Source organism: Glarea lozoyensis (genome assembly GCF_000409485.1).
Source record: "Glarea lozoyensis ATCC 20868 chromosome Unknown GLAREA6, whole genome shotgun sequence".
Classification (NCBI taxonomy): domain Eukaryota; kingdom Fungi; phylum Ascomycota; class Leotiomycetes; order Helotiales; family Helotiaceae; genus Glarea; species Glarea lozoyensis.
In genome coordinates, this window is record NW_007361001.1 from 364,182 (window position 1) to 385,954 (window position 21,773).

The 21,773-nt window shown below is 47.8% G+C and overlaps 6 protein-coding genes across 6 annotated transcripts; 3 read left to right on the forward strand and 3 right to left on the reverse strand.

Moving 5' to 3' along the window:
- Positions 1 to 72: 72 nt before the first annotated feature.
- GLAREA_02418 ((Trans)glycosidase) lies at positions 73 to 1,514 on the reverse strand (the record flags this gene model as incomplete). Its single annotated transcript, XM_008087504.1, has 4 exons — positions 73 to 362; positions 414 to 841; positions 898 to 1,241; positions 1,332 to 1,514. 4 exons carry the CDS (start codon positions 1,512 to 1,514, stop codon positions 73 to 75), a joined length of 1,245 nt encoding a protein of 414 aa, XP_008085695.1.
- A 1,289-nt stretch (positions 1,515 to 2,803) lies between these two features.
- On the reverse strand, positions 2,804 to 5,844 carry GLAREA_02419 (Subtilisin-like protein; the record flags this gene model as incomplete). The annotated part of the gene is made up of 6 exons (XM_008087505.1): positions 2,804 to 4,783; positions 4,855 to 4,969; positions 5,024 to 5,123; positions 5,189 to 5,252; positions 5,301 to 5,642; positions 5,695 to 5,844. The coding sequence occupies 6 exons, from the start codon at positions 5,842 to 5,844 to the stop codon at positions 2,804 to 2,806; spliced, it is 2,751 nt and encodes a 916-aa protein (XP_008085696.1).
- A 3,073-nt stretch (positions 5,845 to 8,917) lies between these two features.
- GLAREA_02420 (uncharacterized protein) lies at positions 8,918 to 11,704 on the forward strand (the record flags this gene model as incomplete). The annotated part of the gene is made up of 1 exon (XM_008087506.1): positions 8,918 to 11,704. One exon carries the CDS (start codon positions 8,918 to 8,920, stop codon positions 11,702 to 11,704), a length of 2,787 nt encoding a protein of 928 aa, XP_008085697.1.
- Positions 11,705 to 12,899: 1,195 nt separating this feature from the next.
- GLAREA_02421 (HCP-like protein) lies at positions 12,900 to 16,327 on the reverse strand (the record flags this gene model as incomplete). The annotated part of the gene is made up of 3 exons (XM_008087507.1): positions 12,900 to 13,027; positions 13,108 to 15,810; positions 15,862 to 16,327. The coding sequence occupies 3 exons, from the start codon at positions 16,325 to 16,327 to the stop codon at positions 12,900 to 12,902; spliced, it is 3,297 nt and encodes a 1,098-aa protein (XP_008085698.1).
- A 1,577-nt stretch (positions 16,328 to 17,904) lies between these two features.
- GLAREA_02422 (uncharacterized protein) lies at positions 17,905 to 18,594 on the forward strand (the record flags this gene model as incomplete). The annotated part of the gene is made up of 3 exons (XM_008087508.1): positions 17,905 to 17,954; positions 18,026 to 18,210; positions 18,452 to 18,594. The coding sequence occupies 3 exons, from the start codon at positions 17,905 to 17,907 to the stop codon at positions 18,592 to 18,594; spliced, it is 378 nt and encodes a 125-aa protein (XP_008085699.1).
- Positions 18,595 to 19,217: 623 nt separating this feature from the next.
- GLAREA_02423 (Protein kinase-like (PK-like)) lies at positions 19,218 to 20,450 on the forward strand (the record flags this gene model as incomplete). Its single annotated transcript, XM_008087509.1, has 2 exons — positions 19,218 to 19,734; positions 19,780 to 20,450. 2 exons carry the CDS (start codon positions 19,218 to 19,220, stop codon positions 20,448 to 20,450), a joined length of 1,188 nt encoding a protein of 395 aa, XP_008085700.1.
- Between the last annotated feature and the right edge of the window lie 1,323 nt (positions 20,451 to 21,773).

Consider the following 21,773-nt stretch of genomic DNA (forward strand, 5'->3'; position numbering starts at 1 on the left):
AACGAGGGTTTCTTCTTTTAAAATTTAAGAAGTACCTCTCCAAAATACTTACACTCTATTGTTTCACATCTATTAAAAGCTACCCAAATCGATTGCCCACTGCATAGTTCCACCAAAGCAGAAGTCATTAGCCCACCCCTTCTTCAACGCCACCGTTTCTGCATCATCATACCCAATCCACTGACCATTATTGAACGCAATGTACTTGTACATGCCCGCAGAAACTAGAGCTGGATTCAATGACTTGGCTGCAATGATGTCTTTGATATCGAAGAGGGACATCACTCCAGTAGGATCTGGGATGCAGGTACCTGGCGCTGAGACGCCGGTTGCTGCGCAGTTTGCGACTCGACAGTTCGTGCCTAGAATTATTAGTTAGTTTCCTTAAACCCTGTGTAGAGAAGGACACATACTAGCAAGTGTATACCCATGTCCATAACTAGCAAGTCCCAAGTTAAGTTTAGCAGGCGGAATTCCACTGAACCAGAACGGCAACGCCTTATCCTCAACCTTCACAATATCGGTATGGCCGGCTACGGTCCCATCTGGATTCTTGATATCGTAGGACATGTAGCCTATCCAGTCGAGGTAGGGCTCCATTCCCTTAGCATCGACGTAGAACATGTCTCCGTAGTCGACAGGGAAGGCCATACTAATCTTATAGGTAGTGCCAAAGGAAGCTCGGAGTTCTTTTGCAAGACTAGTATAGCCTACCTTGTCTGCTGTATTAAGGGGGACTTCCCAGTCTAGGTCAACACCTTGAAAGCCGTATTTTACGAGGAAAGCCTTGAGAGAAGTGATGAACTTGGCGCGGTTGGCGGAAGTGGCAACCATGGAACTCCTATTTGTCTCTGCATTAACTCATATTCTCAATCATTTGAAAGAAGTTAAACATACCAAGGAGTAGTACTTCCCCCACCACCAATAGCGATCCAAGTCTCAAGCTTAGAACTCTTCAACGCAGTAAATTTGGTGTATAAAGCCACGTCCGCGGAATCCTGAGGGACAACATTGAATCCAGAATCAAAGACTGCGAAAGCATAGTTGAGATGCGTGAATTTCGACGTATCGATATTGCTGGGCTGTACTACATGGCAGGTTCGCCCTGTGCCGGATGCTCCGCGGTAGTAGCCAACGGTTCGTCCATTTGCGGTTCCAGAGGTCTTGCCGCACTTCTTAGGCGTGGGAACGGCGCAGCTTCCATAGCCTGATTGGCACGAGTTGCAGTGCGCTGAGGTAGTCTAACCGTAAGTTAGTAAGTAGGATTTGAGGAAATGGGTGGAAAATTCGGCGGTGGATCGCCGAGGAAGAGTTTAGAATGTTCTGCTTACTCCACAGTAGCCAGATCCGCTACAGCAAACATTCATACCGCAAGAGACACCTGTTGAAGGACCGCACATTGGCACATCTCTCTTCGCTAAAGCAGGAATGGAATTGGTCTCCAGCAGCGAGGTTGGCCAAGCCAGACCACCAACCGCCAAAGCCAAAAACGTTGAAACAGTAGTTCGCCTCATAGCAAAGTAATACAGTATCCAAGAATTAAAGAATTAAAAGAACGGCAATCTACAATGTGCTTCTCAAATTTATTACTAGCAGAAAAACTCAGCCTTATATATATTACTCCGCCCCCATCCAGAGTTGTAAGCACAACGAACTTGTCGACCTTTTATGTAAAATGCACCGCGGGCCGGGGTACGTACTTTGTCAATATGTATAAATCATACCGTACCAGCTGATTAAGCAAGTGAGCTCAGCCTCTCCCTACCTCTATTACGGGGAGGATTGGTTAGTTCGGATGTTAGGGTGAGATTGTACGAGTATATGTGTTCTATAGAGTCCTTGCGCTTTGGGCCATATTTCTCAGGAAGCCAAGAACATTACGAATATTTTGATGGGGAAAACTGAGGGCAGGGTACAGTAAGCCTCTACGGCGTAGGCTTAGAAGTATTGAGACCGGCTTTAAGAATTTGAGGCGAATGGGCAGGGGATTGTCGTAAGCAAATTTGTGGGGTCCCTGTAGGATACACCTTTCAAATACCACTCGAACAAGACTCTTCTAAGACTTCTAAAAGTATACTGCGGCTAGAATTTGCTAGCCTTATTCTGTGCATAAAGTATAGAGACTATGTTTTCTTCTTGACCGCCTCAAAAGAAGGCGTGGGCTCTACTAAGCCCTAGCAGGCCTCCCAGAATGGTCTATAGAATACGTACAGAAACATCTAGCTATGATTGACAGAACTTGCGTAGATGTCATACGGAGGTTTCTATTACGAACTAATTCTCGAATTATTTGATTATTCGGAATACGAATCTGTTACGAATTTTATGTTTGTCTATTTTCCTATATAGATAATATAACTATAGCTCTGACCCACTTTATTTTACGATGCTGTCCCATGAATTAAAAACGTATGATTTTGGAGATACATCATGTGCCTTAAAGGCTTTAGACACACCTTACATTCTATACGATCTCCTTCTTTGACATTTGACAGATACTCCCGCTTAAAGTGCATGGACAGGTCTCTAGGACTGGCGAACGAATAAACGGGCTTTGTAACGGCAAATTATTTTCTCTAAGACATATAAAATACACTGTAGGTCTGTTTCTCGTTTAAGACGAGTAACATAGCCTTCTCCAATACTACATGTTTCGACTCTGCAGCCACTTGTTGTAGACACGTCTCCTTCAATGTTACCGACCAAGGTAAGAAGAAAATAATACATTATTTATGTGCTAACTATATACGTATATCATATCTCATCCCATCATATCTCACCCCCTCATCTACATTCACAACACCTACTTCTTAGGTTTCGGCAACACCGTAATCGCCGGCGTCTGGTACACATCCCAATTATCCGCATTCTGGGGCGTCCCAAACGGCACGAGCGCCGCAAACCTCATCTTGTACTTGCCTGGCGCAATCTGGGTTCCATTCGCCAACTTCCCCAACCACCAAAGCTCGAGACCCGAACGGCCGAGGATCGTGCGAGACATCTGTCGAAGCGGGAACGCGACGAGATCGTTCTCGTCGTCGGTGGCGGGGTCGAAGAACCCGGGGCCTGGGGCGGGATTCCAGGCGGTTGCGGAGCCGATGTAGCCTGCTTGGCCGACGACGGGTGGGTATTTCCAGTTTCGTTCGGTCCAGGTGGAGTCGAAGATGTCCCAGCGGAGTTCGGTGGTTGCGTATTGGAGTTTGGTGTACAGGTTTACGAAGTCTTGCTTGGCGAGGCTTAAGTCGAATGTGAAGTTTGCTTTCTCGGAGATTGGAATGTAATCAACGGTGGATGTTATTATTGGATAACCAAGAGGATACTGGAACATGATGCCCAAATCTTTGTGTAGATCGGCGGCAAGACCGAGGTATGGAATACCTACCGTCTCATTGTTAGAACCCTTGATAAGAACTTTGCCGCTGTAGATAGGGAGTTTCTTAGGGTCTAGACCGGTGGGGTAGTTGAAGTTGAATTGCGCGGTTTTGGTTTGTCCTGGGGCCACAGTGAACGTTCCACCGGGGTAGGAAACTGACGGAACCATCTTCTGAGGCGAGAAAATAACGTCCTCGAAATAGGCGACACGAGGAGCACCATACACCGCGGGATCTGTGACATAGGTGTTCATGCCACCGAAGTCTTGTGTCGAGAAGGTATAGGTGATTGGTGTGGAACCACGATTGGTGATGTCGATCTTGTGGTACCGGCTGAAATGATGTGTGTCGTTCAGAGCAAACTTGCCAAAGGAAAGACCGGTAGAGTAATCGAGGACCTTCACGGCATTGATTAGACCAGTTCCAACCTGAGCGACTGACGCATAGACGCCATAGTCAGTACCAGCTCCTTGACCATCATCCCATGCAATAGCATCACCAGAGGCAATGATTCGCATGGCAAGATCTTTAGCAAAGCCAGCACCGTTCTTGCTTCGGCCTCCGAATTTGCTAATGTAAAGAGCTGCGACACCTGCAACGTAAGGGCAGGCCATGGAAGTACCACTCAAAGTTGCCCAACCACCACCGATATATGTGGAAAATATCTGACCACCTGGTGCTGCAACATCTGGTTTGATGTATAGCTCATTCGTTGGCCCCATGGTTGTGAAGTAACTGGCGACACCAGCATCAACGTCATTGTCGAGCCCGATGATTACGTCTGCCGGTGGAACAGTAAAGTCAGCTGTGACGTTACCGCCAGCCTTGATTGCGCCAATGATGGCTTCTCCAACGTTCGCTGCAATGGCCGCAATTTTGGGTGATGGAAGGGTGGCTCCGGGTACCACAAGCGGACTCGCGTTATTGTATACCAAGAGATATTTGGCGCCAGCCGCACCGACGTTTTGTTGTTTGACAGCAAAGGTGCAACCGCCTCGGCGAACTAGAACGACATACTTTGAAAGGTTTGGAGTGCCTGCAGGGAGTGGACTACAAGCATCGGTGGTTGTTGTAGTGTCTAGCGTAAGTGGGTAGAGTGGCCAGTCCTTAACCTCAGATGGATACCAATCCTCGGAAGATCTGTAAGCAGCGAAGGTCTTGTTGGAGAACTTATCCAAGTTGAACGTGAGGCTGAATGATGGAGATGCAATCATGCTAGCACCAACGGACGCAATTGCAAGAACATTTGCACCTGAAGAACCACTGCTTGCAGCATATGGTCCTACCTCACCATCGTTTGCGGCTGAAATCGTGACGACAACTCCCTGTTCAACCAGGCGACTAGCCACAAGAGCCCAAGCATTGTCAACCCAACCACTGAGACCACCAATGGATGACGTGATAATATCAGCCTGTAGTCGGACGTTAGAAATCGATGCGCGAGAAAAAGAATTCCTGAAAGAAAAAGAGACATTGAACTTACACCATCATCATATGCCTTGAGGAAAGCATCAATTAAAGTCTCCTCGTCAGTCCCTGCCGCTGCGCTAAAGACTTTGTATACCAGGAGCGTTGCTTCCGGGGCTACGCCAACAAACCTATCCTGCATTAGCCCGTAATAGTGAGAGAGGAACCGATGTCACAATACTTACGCGCCTTCCTTTCCAGCAATAATACCAGATACGTGGGTTCCGTGGCCTTGCTGATCCGCGGGATCATTGTCCGGTGTTTTGGCTCCACTGTCTGGCCAAGCTGTGGATTGATTATAATCAGTATGAATATTCGAAGTGCGAGGATTTTGGGTTTTCATCACATACAACCATCACCGACAAAATCGTAGCCTCCAGCAACTTTGAATCCAGGTCCGAAGCCACCGCCAAGCTGGAAAATATCAGTCATTTGCATCCATTAGATCGGGTCTATACTCACAGCTGGATGATTGTAGTCAACGCCAGTGTCAACCACTGCAACAGTGACGCCCTTACCGAAGATGCCTCTTGCGTGAAGCTTGTCTACGCCTGTCATGCCATGGATAGAGTAATTCACACCAGTAGCATCTGCGCTGAATGACCGGGAAGGAACATTTGGATCAAGCATAATCTTCCTGGACTGCCACGCCTGAAGTACGGGCGCCCTAGCTGTAAGAGAATCGATGTTTTCGGTTTCGGCCTGAACAGCTGCACCCTTGAAAACATCGCTGTCGAATACTTTCAGCAGCTTGTTTCCAGCCTTGGTCGCAATGTCTGCCGCAGCTGTTTTAGCATCGATACCCTACCCGACTGTCAACATTGTCCATAAAATATAAGTGTTCATGTTGTCTTACAGGCGCAAATTCGACGATGAATCGTTTTGGCTGAACTGCTGTTTTCCGATCAACCTCCGTTGGTGGTGGTGACTTGTCGTCCCTTCGGCCATTGGCAGCAATACTGCTGCCGGCAATGGACAGAACAAGTAGAAAGTTTGAGAAACGCATCTTGGCCCAGAAATTTGATACGAATTGGAAAGCACAGGACTCCAAAGGAATGATTGAGAATAAATTTCCAAGACCATCATTATATAGGAATAGAAAATAAGCTCATTTGCTCGTCTGCACAAACAGTAGGGACCTGCATGCAATATTGTTGTTTTAGGCAGTCTGGTTGAGTAGTCTGGTTCAAAAGTCTTGTCACATACCTATTACAGCTTTAGACCCTGTCCATACTGCAGGTCACGCTACCTTGCTCGGCGGACCTTCTTATCACCAACGGTCTGGCCCTGCGCGATGGTGTCGCGATGGTGATAGTTGGAGATAAGACGCCATTCTGATTAGATACCGAGCAAGATCACCGCAGGATTTGCGTGATCCGGTGGCGTGGGTAGCTTATATGGCCATGGCACTGGGGTAGTATAGAACGAGGGGACGAGTCGCGTATTTCTTACACCATGCAACACAGGAGGGAACCGTGCTCGCTTAGTCACCGAAAGATACCCCTCAATTAATTTGGACAGTTGGTACCTGTTGAATAAATCTATCAGAGTTTAGGTAAGTAGGTAGGTTTCTACTAGGCATCGAAGATTGAGCACTCGTTCCGACGGGCAAAAAATACTATGGCGTTTTGGAGACCTAATGTGGAACTTGTGTGACAACAACGTCGATGACAAGCTACTAGCAACTCTCAGTTATTTGAATCAGAACAGCGGGCAGGCAACTTACTATAACGTCGCCTGCTCATTTTTACTTTCCTCCCACTCTATCGCTAGGAAGCAATAGCGTGGCTTCATGTGGCGTAGCAAAAGGTGCCGATCGACAGATTACCTGCAGAATCTTCGGACTATACGATGTACGAGGTATTCAAACCTGCTGCTTCTCCACATTTGTACTAATATCGAAAAACCAGAGGCCGAAGAGCATCGGAACCCAGTACCTTTCCAGTTCTTGTGTATAACCGGCTTGTACCGAATACCTTGCTTTCTGTATCTATTGTTGCCAGCAAGTAATCGAGATATTGCTTGACGCTCAACCAAACACATTCTCCCTGCTGCAGAAACATGATGCCGGAGTTTGATGTTGGCGACTTTGTGTGGGATAACTATACGCCCAAGTTGAGATTAATCGGTCACCAGCCCAAGAATATTTGAAGATCTGAAAAATGAGAAAATAAGAAATGTACTGGTATAGAGCGTAATAGGAAAGTGATAGAACGTAGGCATCAATGCCCTTGTCCTGCGTCGAGCTAGAGGGCTGATTGATCCTCTCTGACAGCTTCTGACTCTTCCTTTAACCCCTGGCTCATAGAGTCCCGCGCATTCATTTCGTGTTTCCAACCCCGAAAAGTTGTTGGCTCGCCTGACCCGAATGCCGTTCTTTCGAATTCGGCGACATGAATGTAAAAGCTTTTGTGTTGCACGAGTGGTTGCATCGTGGCTAGCACGCCAACAAGATCGAAATTCCTGGTATTCGCAGCTATGCAAACGGTTATGCCCTGGAGAAGGAATGAAGTGCCAAACAATAATTCAAAACTTCACGACAGAATCGAATGTTTTCGGCGACATATCCCCAGCTCCGCAACGCCAGTCAAAAAAGCCAAACGCCGAATCCTTCTGTTCCTTCGTATCAGGTCTAACGACTTGCGCCCTTGGCTGAGCTTAAGATAGTTCAAACAATTATCGACGAGCTCCATCCCAGAGAAGAGTTTGCGATGAATTGTCCAGGCGATTGCGATTGTAGCGTGCTTTGCGCGCTTGAGCCAAATATTGCCATATAAATAGCTGCCGATGGTCTTCGCAACTTTCTTTTCTTCTTTGACCGGGAGCAATTAATAGAACACCATGTGCCGCTTTAACATACCTTTTGCCGCCCCTTTGCCAATTCCCGCCGCCAAGATAAGGGTCGAAACCTTTTCTCAACGACCATGTTCATTTCTAGATTTTACACTGGAAGAGATAGTTGAAGCGTGGTCGACGAACAGAGAAGAACAGCCATGACGCTAGAAGCCTCAAGTCCCAAATGACTGCTTCCTCCAAATCAACTTCCCTTCTGGCCGAGGCAAAGTATTGATACGCACATCACAGCTGCTTTGGAACGGTACCTTTACCAGGGCCGCAACAGCACATTGGGCAATTCTCTGCTGCAGCCGCCGATGACAACCTTGCGATGCTTCCAAATGGTCTTGAACAGGGCGATTTATGGAACAGATCTACTCACGCTGCGTTGTACGGACTGACCTTGTGAAGTGGCAGTCGACTATTCGGCCTGAAGGAGATTTCAATGCGCTGTCCAGCAGGTGACTGCCCAACCCATCCCGCTTGGCATTCGGTGAAATTGGCGACTGGCTGGCAGAGCTGTGCATTTCCAACTGTGCAACTTCGCACTGCATCGTCACTGCTACGATGCCACCACACATTGGCCGTTTGTGGGGGATGCGCGGTAATTCGGATGGATGACGGTAAATAAGAGGATATATTCTCTCCAAACGGTGAGGGTCTTGGTAAATATGGGCTCCATGGTCGATCCAAAGAAGTGATTGCATATTCTCTTGCAGACACGCTGACGCCATGCCAGCGAATTGTTCGACGCGTTAAATCCCAAAGCGTGACGGTTGCAGCAAACGGGGGAAAAAGAGACAAACGACTGGAAGAGAACGAAGGGAAGGAAGGCGATGGGGAAGACGGAGCGGAGAAACGCTCGGGCCGGGCCTTCAATTCTCAGGAACAGCTATCCGCCCCACACAAGCTAGCCCCTGCTAGCGGCATCATTCTATATACTTTTTTTACCTTCAACCTCGTAATTATGGTAATTTGGTCGACCGCAAACGACCACACACAATGTGAATTGGGCAGTCCCTGCAACCCACACCGCATAAATCTATGCAATTTTTCATCCACCACCACACTTTTCTCTCCTCAATCCCACGCTGTTGTCCAGGTGAGCAGGAGAAGGTAACGTAATAAGGTCGAGCTTGCTGAACTTTTCTCCTCCGAAATCTCTTCCTACTTTGTTCCTTCCTTTACGGATGTCGCTCGCAAAATATCTTCTCTACCTCCCTGCATTTCTACTCACAGCTCTCATGGCTCCTCCTATCTTCAATCGATTACGACGTGCCATCTCTGGAACTCCTCTCAAGGCGGACGATGCTTCGAAACCGATTCTACCACCGATATCTGAAGAGCAAGCTGCGGAGGATCGAAAGGAGGTTCAGGATGCCATCTCCAAAGCGGTGTCGGATGCTCTCAACAACGAGGATTTCACCAAGGCCGTTGCGATACACCTTGCAAACCAACTTCAACCTTCTCTCAAGGCAGCATTCGACTCTGCATCTATCGAGATCAAGCTCACCGAATCTGCGGAACAGCTATCTCAGAGACTCGATGCTACCAGCGCAGAGTCCAACTCAAAATTCAACTCTCTCTCTACCTTGATCAACAACAGCCATGGAGCTTCCACGGACAAAATGACTGCGTTGGAACACACGGTAACACAAATCACAAGCTCTTTGGTGGAGTTGGAAGCAAGCGTCAAATCGATACAGGAGAATGTTGCCTCACCTGATACCTCCATTCTTGCTGCCCATACCGCCAGCCTCGACAAGATTTCCGCCGACCTTACTGAACTCCGAGAGAACGGTCAAGCACCCATCATTTCCGCTATATCCGAACAGACTACGAAGCTTGATACTGTCTCTGCAGATTTGGCTGCGGTCAAGGCAAATGATGCTACAGTCACGGCTTTGAACACCATCACATCCGATCTCGCAGCCCTCAAGACTGATATTGAAACTGGAAATACGGCAAACGGTAGCGGAGTCTCTACATTGAGTGCCCAGATAACCTCTGTTCTTGCCGCAATCGAAGCACAAAACACAACCCTCGACGAAATCAAGACATCTGATGCTACCAAAGACATCCTTGCTGGCATAAACACTTCCAATGATTCCCACGCTTCCCACGCCACCTCTCTGCTGTCTCTCAAAGCTGCCAACGAAGCCCATGGGCCATCTATTGCCGAAGTAAAGACACAAGTTGAAGCTATCAACGCTGCCCTCTCAGAGATCAAATCTTCCGACATCAACCCTGAGATCCTCGCCGCCGTTAAGACATCCAACGAGTCTCATACAACTCACGCGACTGCTCTCTCTGATATCAAAGCTACAATCAGTGTTAGCGCAGTTGAGTCGCAGCTCGAGACGTTAGCCGATGAAATTTCCGCTCAGACAGGCACACTACACGAAATCAAAACCGTTGTCTCAACTCCTGCTGCTGTTCCTGAAAAGACCGATCTTTCGGGTCTCGAAGCATCCGTTAAAGCTATCTCTACCAACTTGGATGCACAGACTGCTGCAATTGGTGAGATCAGCTCAACTGTTTCCGCTCCTGCTCCTGTCCCCGAGAAGATCGATCTTTCGTCACTCGAAACTTCCGTCAAGACGATTATCACAACACTTGAAACACAGTCCTCTACGCTTACCGAAATCAAGGCAGCTCCTTTTCCGACTTCAGATAAGGTCGACCTTACACCGGTTGAGTCATCTCTCAAGACCATCATCACCTCGATCGAATCACAAAATGGCGTTCTTTCCGAAATCAAGACCAACGCCTCTGGGCCTGAGATTCTTGCTGCCATTGCCACCCAAGACTCTACTTTGGCCGAGATCAAGAATGCTAAGCCATCTTTCGATGTCATGGTTGGTATTGAGGCGATCAAAGCCGACATTGCCGAATCGAAGGCCGCCATTTCTGCCATCAGCACCGCTGAAGTACTGATGGAGGTCAAGTCGGTCAAGGAACTTGTCTCAGCCATCCCAGCACCATCTCCAGTCGTGAATCAGGATGCTGAAATCTTAACTGAAATCAAGTCGGTGAAATCTGCTGTCGAAGCTATTCCAGCCCCAATCCCGGTTGCTGTCAAGGACGGGGAAATTCTTACTGAGATTGCTGCTCTAAAAACTCTTCTCGCTTCGCCAAGTGGAAAGGACGATGAGATCTTAGCCTCGGTGGAATCTGTCAAGAGTCTTGTCCAAGCTATTCCTGCACCAGCGGCTGCACCAACTGTAAAGGACGATGAGATTCTGAAAGAGATTGAGTCTGTGAAAAGTCTTATTAGCGCCATCCCAACACCTGCAACTATCACAGTCAAGGATGATGAGATCCTAACTCAAGTCGCTGCAGTCAAATCACTCGTTGAATCTCTGCCAGGGCCAGCAGTCACCAAGGATGAAGAAATCTTGACTGAAATCACATCTGTAAAGACTTTAGTGCAAGCCATCCCAGCACCCACCGCCACCAAAGACGCAGAAATCTTGGAGGAAGTCAAATCAGTCAAGGCTTTAGTCTCCGCTGCCCCCGCCCCAGTGGAAACAAAAGACGCCGAAATCCTCACCGAAGTCAACGGTCTCAAAACCCTCATCCAAGCCCTCCCATCCGTCAAAGACGACGAAATTCTCATCGAAGTCAAATCCATCAAATCCTCCATCGACGCTATCCCAGCACCCGCAGCCTCGAAGGAAGACGACATCCTCACCGAAGTCTCCTCCATCAAAGCTCTCGTTTCAAGTCTCCCCGCGCCAACTCCCGTTAAAGATGACGAAATTCTCACCTCCGTTGAATCCATCAAGACACTCATCCAAGGCCTCCCCGCCCCACCAACCGTGGATCATTCCGATCTCATCACAGAAGTCAAGGCCGTCGCTACACTCGTTAAAGAGAACAAGGAGGGAGAAATTCTGAGCGAGATTCAATCTGTCAAGACTCTCATCGCCCAAGTCGGCGTCAATGATAAGGGTGTTCACGTGGCGTCCTCGTCGAAAGCCGAAAATGGTGTCAAGGTTGATGCTGTTGAGGTTGGACCGGAGGCTTGATCAAACTCACTTGGTCGATTGGGTTTGTTAGATTCATGATGAAAGACGATGGATTTTTGCGTTGCGTTTGCTTTTTTGCTCTTTTCCTCCACACCTCGACGAATTAGTTGTCGAGCGCGCTTTATACCCTCTTATTCTCACGCGATAATGGCTTGTTGGCTGTTGCTATGATATTATGTCTGGTTTTCTGCGTTGCTTTAAGGGGCTTGTACTTAGAAAATTGCTTTTGTGGTGGGGAGTGGAATGAGAATTTGTTTCAACAAGGGAATGAATAGTGGGCTGAGCATGTGACGTGATAATTGGTGGCGCGTGAAGTTAGGGTTTCTTTGTGGGTACGGAAGGTTTTGAGGTAAGAAGAAATTACGAGGGTATTTCCAAAAGTAGTCCGGTATGCAGGTCACTCGAGATGGTTTGTTCTGTTGATTCCTTTCTCGTTTATATCTCCTCTCTTCTCTTACACCTCTTTTCATTTCCCCTTATCTCCCCGTCAACGCTCAACTCAACATCCACACCAGCCCTCTTCTCCCCCCATCTCCCCATCTCCCCCACTCATCACATTTGTCCAAAATCTCCATCCCAACACGAATCTGGCGTTACGTTATCGACGTACGCAACGCCGTAGAAGACTTCCGAGCTACCCCCGGGAACGGTTTAGAAGTATCACGTTAAATTCGAAAACCCAGTATCCTTCCAAGCTAATACGGTTTAACCCCCCTCCTCCATTCTACGCTGCGCGTTATAGTTCATAGCGAGGACGTAGCTAGTCGACGAGATGTTCTTTCGGGCGGCGTAGCTAAATCCAGACATATCAAAGGGGGCAGCCAGTGTCCTCGAGCATATCGAGCAGGAATGTCGAACGCCGGCGGGGATGGAATACTGTTGATGTTTTTATACGCGTATATGTCCTATCGATGTAGGAGATTTATATGAGCAGCCGAGACGTTTTCATTTATTTGTCATACGCCCACATCCTTCATATTCCGCAGAACCAGAAACCATCTACGACCACTTTTAACCACCCTAGATTTTCATGTCTGTCCTCCAAAAATCCCGTAGATCAAAAAACTCCCTGTCCAATCCCGTAAATATGCAAAGATCCCATAACTCAGGGCCCTGCCCTCGAGACATACCCCCATTTTCATTTCAAGAAGTCGTCGCGCCAAGTCCAAATCTGCTGTATTCCAAAACAATTAATTTACATAACAGCACACTCCCCATCCTTCTGTTGAGATCTGGAGATCCTCTCGCGCTGTTTCGCCGCCCCTTTACTACCGCCACGTTTCAGGTCTTCGAGTCGCTCTCGCGCTTTTGGGAAATTTTGCGCTATAGCACAAGTTAGGATGAATTCAAAAACAAGAAATCAAAAGGATAGAAAACTGAAATAGGAAGAAAGGATAACATACCAGCAGCTCTCCAATACCACCTTTTCGCATCCTCCAAATTCGCCGGACTGCCAATCCCGACCTCAGTAAAATACCCCATCGCATACTCCGCCTTAGCCAATCCAGCCATCGCAGCTTTGCGCGCCCAGAGATAGGCTTCCGTGTCGCTCTGCTGCAGCACGCCTTCCATACCGGTGAGATACCAGCCCGAGAGTGAAAGTTCACTCTGATGTTCCTCTTGAGCCGCGGCGCGGGAGTACCACATGATACTCTGTCTAGGATCGACGGGACAGCCGAAGAGGCCGTATTCGTACGCGCAACCGAGCCTGTATTGGGAGTATTTGTAGCCGAGGTTGGCGGCTTGTTGGAAGAGGGAGAAAGAGTAGGCTTCGTCGCGGACGACGGAACTTTCTGGGTTTTGTGGCATTTCGAATAAGAGACCGAGTTCGTGGAGGGCGTGAGGGTTCTCGGCGTCTGCTCGTTCAGCTGCACGTTTGAGCCATCCGATGGCTTCGCGAGGATTCTTGGGTTGGTTGAGTAATCCTTTTAGTAATATCATGCCCATTTTGTACATTGCTGGAGTGTCGCCAAGTGTGGCAGCGCGTTTGTACCACTGTATAGCTTTTAAAGGATCTTTTCTTGTCCCACCTCCTTCTTCGTTACCAAGTTCGCAGCAGACGGCTGTTCGATACGCGGCAGCGGCATGGCCAGCTTTAGCTGCAGACTGATATAATGTGAAGGCTTCCTTGTTATCAGGCTCCAGGCCTAGTGCACCTCTTCCATGACTATCAGCGAGGAAAAACATGGCGTCAGTATTTTGAGCTTGGACAAGCTTCTTGAGAATTTTATGTGCATCCATAACGTATTTCTCGCGCGTCTTGTTCCGCGTCCTTTGATCAGGAATCGTCTGAACCAAACTTTCGGAAGCTTCTACTAGCTTGCGAGCAAGTTGAAGCGCACTGGCTTGGTCATTTGGATTTCCTTTTACTATCTGCCTAAGTCGTTCCAATTCTGCAGCCGTCACCGGAGCAGACGATAGAGGCCGCCCCGAAGGCGCTGGTGCTGGTGCAGCTGGCATACTAATCGGTTGCTGTACTTGCTGCTGAGGCGGAGGTTGCTGAGGGTTTATTTGCTGAGGCGACGGGGTGATGCCAGCATAATTGCGGACTGGAGTTGGCTTGTTACTTGCTAGGCTTGCAACAGAATTAGGGATTAATCCAGCACGAACTGGCGGGGGATGTGAAGGTAGCGCATCTGGTGATAGAACTGGTTGTCTTGACGGCATACTATTCATCGTGTTTGCACGTGATGGGTTCTGAGGAGATGGTCCGTTTGGTAGCCCACCCATACCTGGTCGTGGGCCACTTGGAAGGCCACCGCCATATCCAGGTTGCCCTGCTCGTGGTGCTGCAGAGGCACTTCTTGGAGGTGGAATAAAGCTGTTCTGTTGTGGTGGAGGTTCGCTATATTGCTGCTGATATGCTGGATCCGGGTTATCGTAATTACTGTTTTGAGGTCCTCCATATCCACCTTGCTGTCCGTATTCAGAATCATAAGCCTGTGGAACTGGTGCAGGTGGCATTGCCGGTACTGAGCCAGCCATTTCAAAAACAGCAGTTTGAGGCTCGGCCCTTCCTCGAAAGTCGGGTTGAGATTTTATAGGCTTGAGCTGCGGCGTGTAACCGTTTGGAGGGCCGCCAGCTTGAGGCTGGATATGTTCATCGATAGAAGCACCTCTTTTGTGATTACCCGGCCGGCTAGATACAGCATCAAAGTTTGGCATATCTGAGTCCGCTGATGGGCGTCGTCCGTTTGCAGGAGGACCAGCGTTGGCTGGACCGTCATAATACGCATCAAAAAAATCATCATAGGGTGCATCATTCGACTGAGCTGAATAATCTTGAGGTGCGTAGTGTGGGTCACTTTGATAAGTATTCACAGGAGGTGGTGGTGCACGACCAGTGCCATAGGGATCTTGTTCCATAGGAGCAGGCGGCCCATAATTCCTCTGCGGTATAGGTCGTTGTCCTCCGGCTGTTGCAGGCCTTGGTGCCATTTGACGACCTACGGGTCCATTATAAGGTGCGCTGGGTCCGACACCATCCATAGAATTTTGTATTGGTGCTTGACGTGGCATAGCTTGCATTCGAGGTTCGCTGCCCATTGTCATACTCCTTCCAGGTGGAGCAAAACCTGGCGATGCAGGGCCATTTCTACCATAACCCCCTCTATCATCGTAACCAGACTCACCGTAGGCATTTTGCGGCTGTTGTTGATATGCTCCTTGTGGCGGCCCTCTTGGTTCTGGGTATCCTTGCTGCGGAGGTCTTTGTTGTTGAGGAGGATAATTCCGCTGAGGCATGGGTCGCTGACTATCAGACGATTGTCGTCCGTAATTATCAGGTGGCGGTCTCCTCGAGCTTTCAGCACTTCGTCGTCCATAATCGTCAGGCGGCGGTCTCCTGCCTTCTATCGAAGGACGACCATAATCATCTGTTGGAACATTCCGAAGCGCATATCCTTTCCCACTTTTCCCACCTCTTCCACGACCTTGCGGAGGGCCACCAACCTCCATCGCAGCCATCTTGTTCAAAATATCCTGCTCTTCAGATAATGATGTCTTCTTTTTCGCGCCTGGGAGAGTAGGGAACGGATTATCCCATGCCGACGGGACATCTGGTGACATTGGCGGCGTTTTCAGAGGTCTTCGGACCATTCCGTTTGCTGCATGAATGTTAATAATTTCACCTAGTACTTGCCTGGACTATTACTCACGACCTGGATCAGAGGAGGGAGCTCTCTCTGGACCTGGCGGCCGTCCTCCTCGACCCATGGGACCACCATTTGGGTATCCTCTGCCTTGACCTTGTCCACCATATCCTCCTCTGCTTCCTGGGGGTGGCCTTTGCTGAGGAGGCGGTCCTCTTCCACCACCCCTTGGAGCCATTCCGCCCCGATCATTGCCGTAGTATTCCTGCTGTGGGGGATAATTGTGGTTCGGTGGTGGATAGTCGTTTCCCCTCCCGCCACCAGCGCCATTTGGAGCTTGATAACCTTGGTCGTACTGTTGGCCATATGCTTGATTGTTGTAGTCGTCATAACCATAACCGTCCTGCGCATACTGTTCCTGTTGCTGTGGTGGATATTGCTGCTGAGGGGCTTCATTATATCCCTGAGGACCCGGCCTTTCTCTACCATTCGGCCTCTGCGGCGCCTGGTAATAATTCTGATCGTATGCCATCGTGCTGTTGTCGTGGGCGCGTCTTTAAATCCTTCAGCTAGCTGCGATCGCACGACAGCCTTTCCCCTCAGGTATCTGCCAGCCGTTCTCTTTATTCTCCTTTCTCCGAAGCCTACTGTCGACCGTACCAGTTCACGACCCGCCTTAATTCTCCGTTCACTCGAGCCTTTAGTTTTACTTCTTCAATTCTTCAGCGCAACGCAAGAGGTTGTTGCAGTTCTCGTCGAGGCTTTGGAGGCGTGGTCTTTGTTGGTCGCGGTTGGCAACAGGGAAGGGTTCGTGGCTTCGAAGGATGAATTGTCGACGAAACAAGCTTTTGGCGGTTATGCGTTATGTTCTGGTCAAGTTTGTCGGATCGTCGTCGGTTGAGAAGTCATAACATGGAGTCGCCGAGGTGGGGTTGTCATCCGCGAGCTAGCAGCTGTACGAAGTACGGGGGCGTATTGCTGTTTTGGGAGCGAGGTGAGACAGAATCCTGGTAGGGCTGGCTTCGTATATCATTTGTGATGTGAATAATCTTGCATTTCTTTCTGCATCGTTTTGAAGAGCTCAGATGAAAGATTAAAGATATCAACAACAAATTTAAGATGAAGTTATGGCAGCTGCATTGATCTGATGCACCTCGAGTTCCCAGCGCGGAGGTTTTGTCCTGGGATTGTCTCAACAAGACAGGGGCTACGCTCACTCGGCCGTTGGAATTCCGATATATCAGAAACGACCTCGAACACATGAATTGTTATTGGAGGAGGTTATTTTCATTTGTTTGAAGTCGAAGAAATGAAGAATAGATCTTCATGTTGTATACTGAATGCAACATATCCTCAGTGACAATACAGGCGAGTACTTTGGAATTCCCAAAACCAGCAAGTAAAATCTCCCTTTGACCTGAGTTTGAAGTAGCTATTAAGTAGAAACTGGAGATTCCACTCCATGTCCCATACGCAGCCCCAAAAGTCTTCTCACTTATACATAAAACCCAAATATAACAAGCTTCTGTTATATCCAGTGCTCAACTCGCTTCTCATCTAAGAAGTTCAGTCTTGCAATTGTCTGGTTTTCACCTGAATCATCTGCAAAGATCATCCATAGAAGTATCACGAGGTCAGCACATACTAATCCGCAGTAGCGTGCTTAATGCCGAGATGAATCTGTAACTTAGTCTCCTGACGATCTTGACCAGTATGCCACGAGCTGAACAGGGTCCACGCGGATGAAAATGGAAGCCCGCCACAGTGTGGCTGAGATTACGCCACGAATGGGCTGAGTATTTTGAGTTCCAAGATTCTCATATTGAAGCCATCATTTTTAACTTCTCGTATCTAGGTAGTAGGGCTATGTGAATTTTGTCGATCGAGTACGAGTAATGGAATGGTTGTTGTGGTAATCCTTACTAGCCCCACAAAAGGTAAATAGAAACAATCAATTGGCCCTCATAATTCCCCTTTTTCGATTCGCCAATGTTTTTTGTTATTCGGGTGAACACCGGTACATCTCCCCAAATATCGTCACCACGACATCTCATACCATCAACCTCACAACCACAATTCCACCCTCTACACTCCAAACTTACATTCAAAATGCCACCAAAACCCACAAACTGGGCCATGTACGGCAAGATGGCCGCTGCGTAAGTCCCTCCCCAGTATCCCCTCACCTCCTCCCCATAAACCTTTCCATGTATTCTAACAACCCCATCAGCTTCGGAGTCTGCGCCATAGGCGGTCCCGCCCTAATCATCTGGGTCTCTCCATCCGAAGAAGAGCTATTTCTGAAATACAATCCCGAGTTACAGAAGAGGAGTCTGGAGAATCGAAAGGGGAAACAGGAGGATTTCGATCATTTTGTGAATAAATTGAAGGAGTATTCGAAGAGTGATAAACCTAGTAAGTGTTATATTTTAAGTGGTTTGGAGGGAAGGGAGGGTGTGGGGTGGGTATATGGGGAAGGAGTTGCGGTTGGAATAGGTGGTGGACTATAGGAGAGGAGGATATGGGGGGAAGAGGGGAGGAGAAGGGTGATGTGATGAGAGGCGTGGGATGGATGGGCGAGTTAGCTGGGTGCTTGGTGGAAAGAAAAGAATTGATTGATGGGAAGGTGATGAGGACTAGGCTAACAGCGCTATAGTATGGGAAGCAGCCGCCGAAGACGAGCGCAACCAACGCGATGGGAAGATAGCAGAACAAGTTAAATTAGTCGAGGAGATTCGTCGGAGGAAAGAGGAAATTAGGAAGTCGGGGACGAGTGATATTCCCGGGAGTAGTTTGTAGGAGGCCGAGGTTTGGAAGGGGTTGTACAGGATGGGTGTATAATACGGCGTTATGGATGCATAGGATTCGAACGGAAGGGATGTATGATTATGTTTAATCTAGGCTTAAACAGGGTTTTGTTGGTGTTATGCTGTGGGATTTTTAAGGTGGATTGGGTTTGTTCGTCGGAGAGGCTAAGCGCAATATTTATTGATGCAAATATCTCCCGTCGACGGAATTACACCAGAAAATCTGCGCAAATTCCTTGGCCACTCACAAAAAGCTGGCAATTTCCTCCCTACCGCCCGCCTACCGGTTATACCTCAGCGATTTTCGGGCCAAAAAGAATATCGGTGGCCTTTTCAATATTGGTTATATTATTTTCAGTTCACTAACTGTATAGCAATATATTCATACCATCGCTACGGTTGTTGTCAGTTGTCCTAATTTGGTAACCCATTCCTGATGCCGAATGAGTTATTGGTTCTCTTTTAGTTAACAGCATCATTTGAGTTTCAAAAATGTGGTCACTTTTTCACATCAATACATGAAGTGTCATTCCAGACCACAGCAGTGGATTTTGAACCAGCCCGAACTGCCATTGAATCCGTTATTACTCATTGTTTCTTCGTAAAGGGACAATCATGTCCGCGGATTATGGAGATCTCATCAGCGACTCCGACTCCGACGCTTGTGAAATTTCATCGGAATCCGAACCCGCTGATCGCTACTACGATGGCACCTACTACCCAATCTGCATCGGCGACGTCCTCCACACCCGTTACCGCATTATCCACAAGCTGGGCTGGGGCGGCTTCTCCACCGTCTGGCTAGCTAGAGACGAACAGACGAACGAGGATGTTGCGCTCAAAGTTTTGGTTGCGGGGAGCGACGGGGAGAAGGAATATGAGGTGCAGAAGTGGGTTAAGGAGTCTATAGAGGAGGGGAAGAGGGAGGGGTTGGTGTTGTATAAAGATGCGTTTCAGGTGCAGGGTATGAGGGAGGAGCATAGGGTGCTTGTGATGGATGTTGTGGGACCGAATCTCGATATGACATTACTTCGTATGCTGTTGGAGTCACATATCAAGGTGCGTATGAAGGCGGCGAGACAGTTGCTTGTTACGTTGAAAGTGCTACATGGTTGTGGAATTGTGCATGGAGGTATGTATGTCACCCTAATATCGAGGTCATGCTGATAGAATGTAGACCTCAATGAAGGCGCCGTGATGTGGAAGATGCAATATCCTTCCCCCTCCAATACCACTGCTATATACCAGCACCTCGGCCGACCTCAACGCCTACAACTATGGGACCTCTGGAAAAAAGGCGAACACGTTCGACCTCTGGACGTCCCTTCTCATCTCCTCACAGACCAGATCTTTCTAGGTGATTTCGGCGAGGCCATCAAAGACGGCGCGGAAGTGGAATGCAAAATTAAATCGCCCGCGCAATTCTGTGCGCCAGAACGCTATCATGGCCAAAACCCAAGTTGCGCGAGTGATATGTGGGGTTACATGTGTATCCTCGGGTTGTTGTATCTGGATTTTAATCCGCTTTTTGGACGGGCTGGAAGTGGGATGATAAGGGAGTGGACAGCGGCGTTGGGGCCGTTTCCGGAGGGGTGGAAGGGGAGGTATGAGGGTTTTGACGAGGATTGGGAGGATGGGTGGTATGATCAGACGAGGAGGTCTGATCCGATGATCGATCTGAAGTCAGATATAGCCCGCAGGTCCGTGCAGATTGATGGAGCCGAACAAGCACTAGTCAAGTCTGTGTTTCTGAAGGTATTCCGGTATGAGTCTAAGGATCGTTTGACAGCTTCGGAGTTGTTAGAGGATCCAGAATTTAATGTACTTATGGGGATTTATGGATGTTGAGCTTGGAGGGATAGATTACGTTTAATAGTCATTAATTGGGGAAAATAAACAATACATCATTTTGCTACGGGGGAATCTTTGATCATATATTTTGCAAGTGCCAACATGTGAATTTGTGAGATTATCTAATTTTGATCTTGTTAGACTGAGATTCATGGAGTTAAGCAGTCAGCCTCTTAGACTCATGCTACGATCTCACATTGAAATACATACTCCAATAGCAACAGTTGTACTCTAAACAGAGACGACAAGAGCTCGAGACTTAAATCAAATGTAGTCTAGAATATTGCAAAGTCAATAGTGGCGAGATTCACTTGATAATAAAGAAAACACGTAGAAAACGCAAATACATCTCATTCTTAAAAATTACGACACTAACAGTTACATTCAGGCCTCTAACATCTCACTCTACGACAGTATTGTCCAAGGGCGCAGAACAGCCGTCAATGCATAGCTTTTGGCAAGCAGTTTTGGTGAAGAATGAGGAAATATATCTCGCTTAACCAAACCCTACTTTATATATAATAAACATGTTTGACATCCATTTTGGACATTGCTGCTTCGCTTCGTTCTCAGTCTTAGGAAACTTATTTTTAGGACGGGGTCGGCTATGTCGTACTTCCAATTTTAGTTTGATGACTTATGAATTGGAGACGATCTGTGTTCAGATTGGTTTTGGCTTTTAGTGGAAAGTCATTCACTGTTAACTATTTCGGTCTCATTGGATCTTTGACAATTCCGGCGAGGTGTTTGAGCTGGTGTCGTTGGTCCTGAGCATCATTACAACTCATGAATATTATCTAGTTAAAAAGATTATCACTGAGGCGTTTTCGAGTTAAATCGCTTGAGTTATTGTGTCATCACCCTCAAGAAACGAGTTGTCTAAAAGAGGTCACGGAAAGTCATTCATTTCTCAGTGACCAGAATCCTTCACTGCTCTCAATCCTCGCACGGGGTGTTCAATGACGACACCATCACCTATGAATTTGGAGAAGCACTCAATTGTATGAAGTAACTTGTGATACAAATCAAACTCGTTTTACAACTTGATGGACCGTTACGACAAAATTAAGCGAGAAGCTTGAGCAAACAACTTGGAAATTTACAAACACTACAATCAAGTACCACAACCCAACATTACAATGACAAACTTACCTGACATTATTGTGTCGCAGAGCCATTTGACAAATTTGTTTCTCCAAAACGTGTTCAGTTGGCAATACGACTTTTCTATTTAATCGAGTTTTGGGAAAGATCACATGACCTGGCTCAGTACCTCGTTTTTTGGTTGTGACTTCCACCTTCTTTCAGCAACGTCGACGA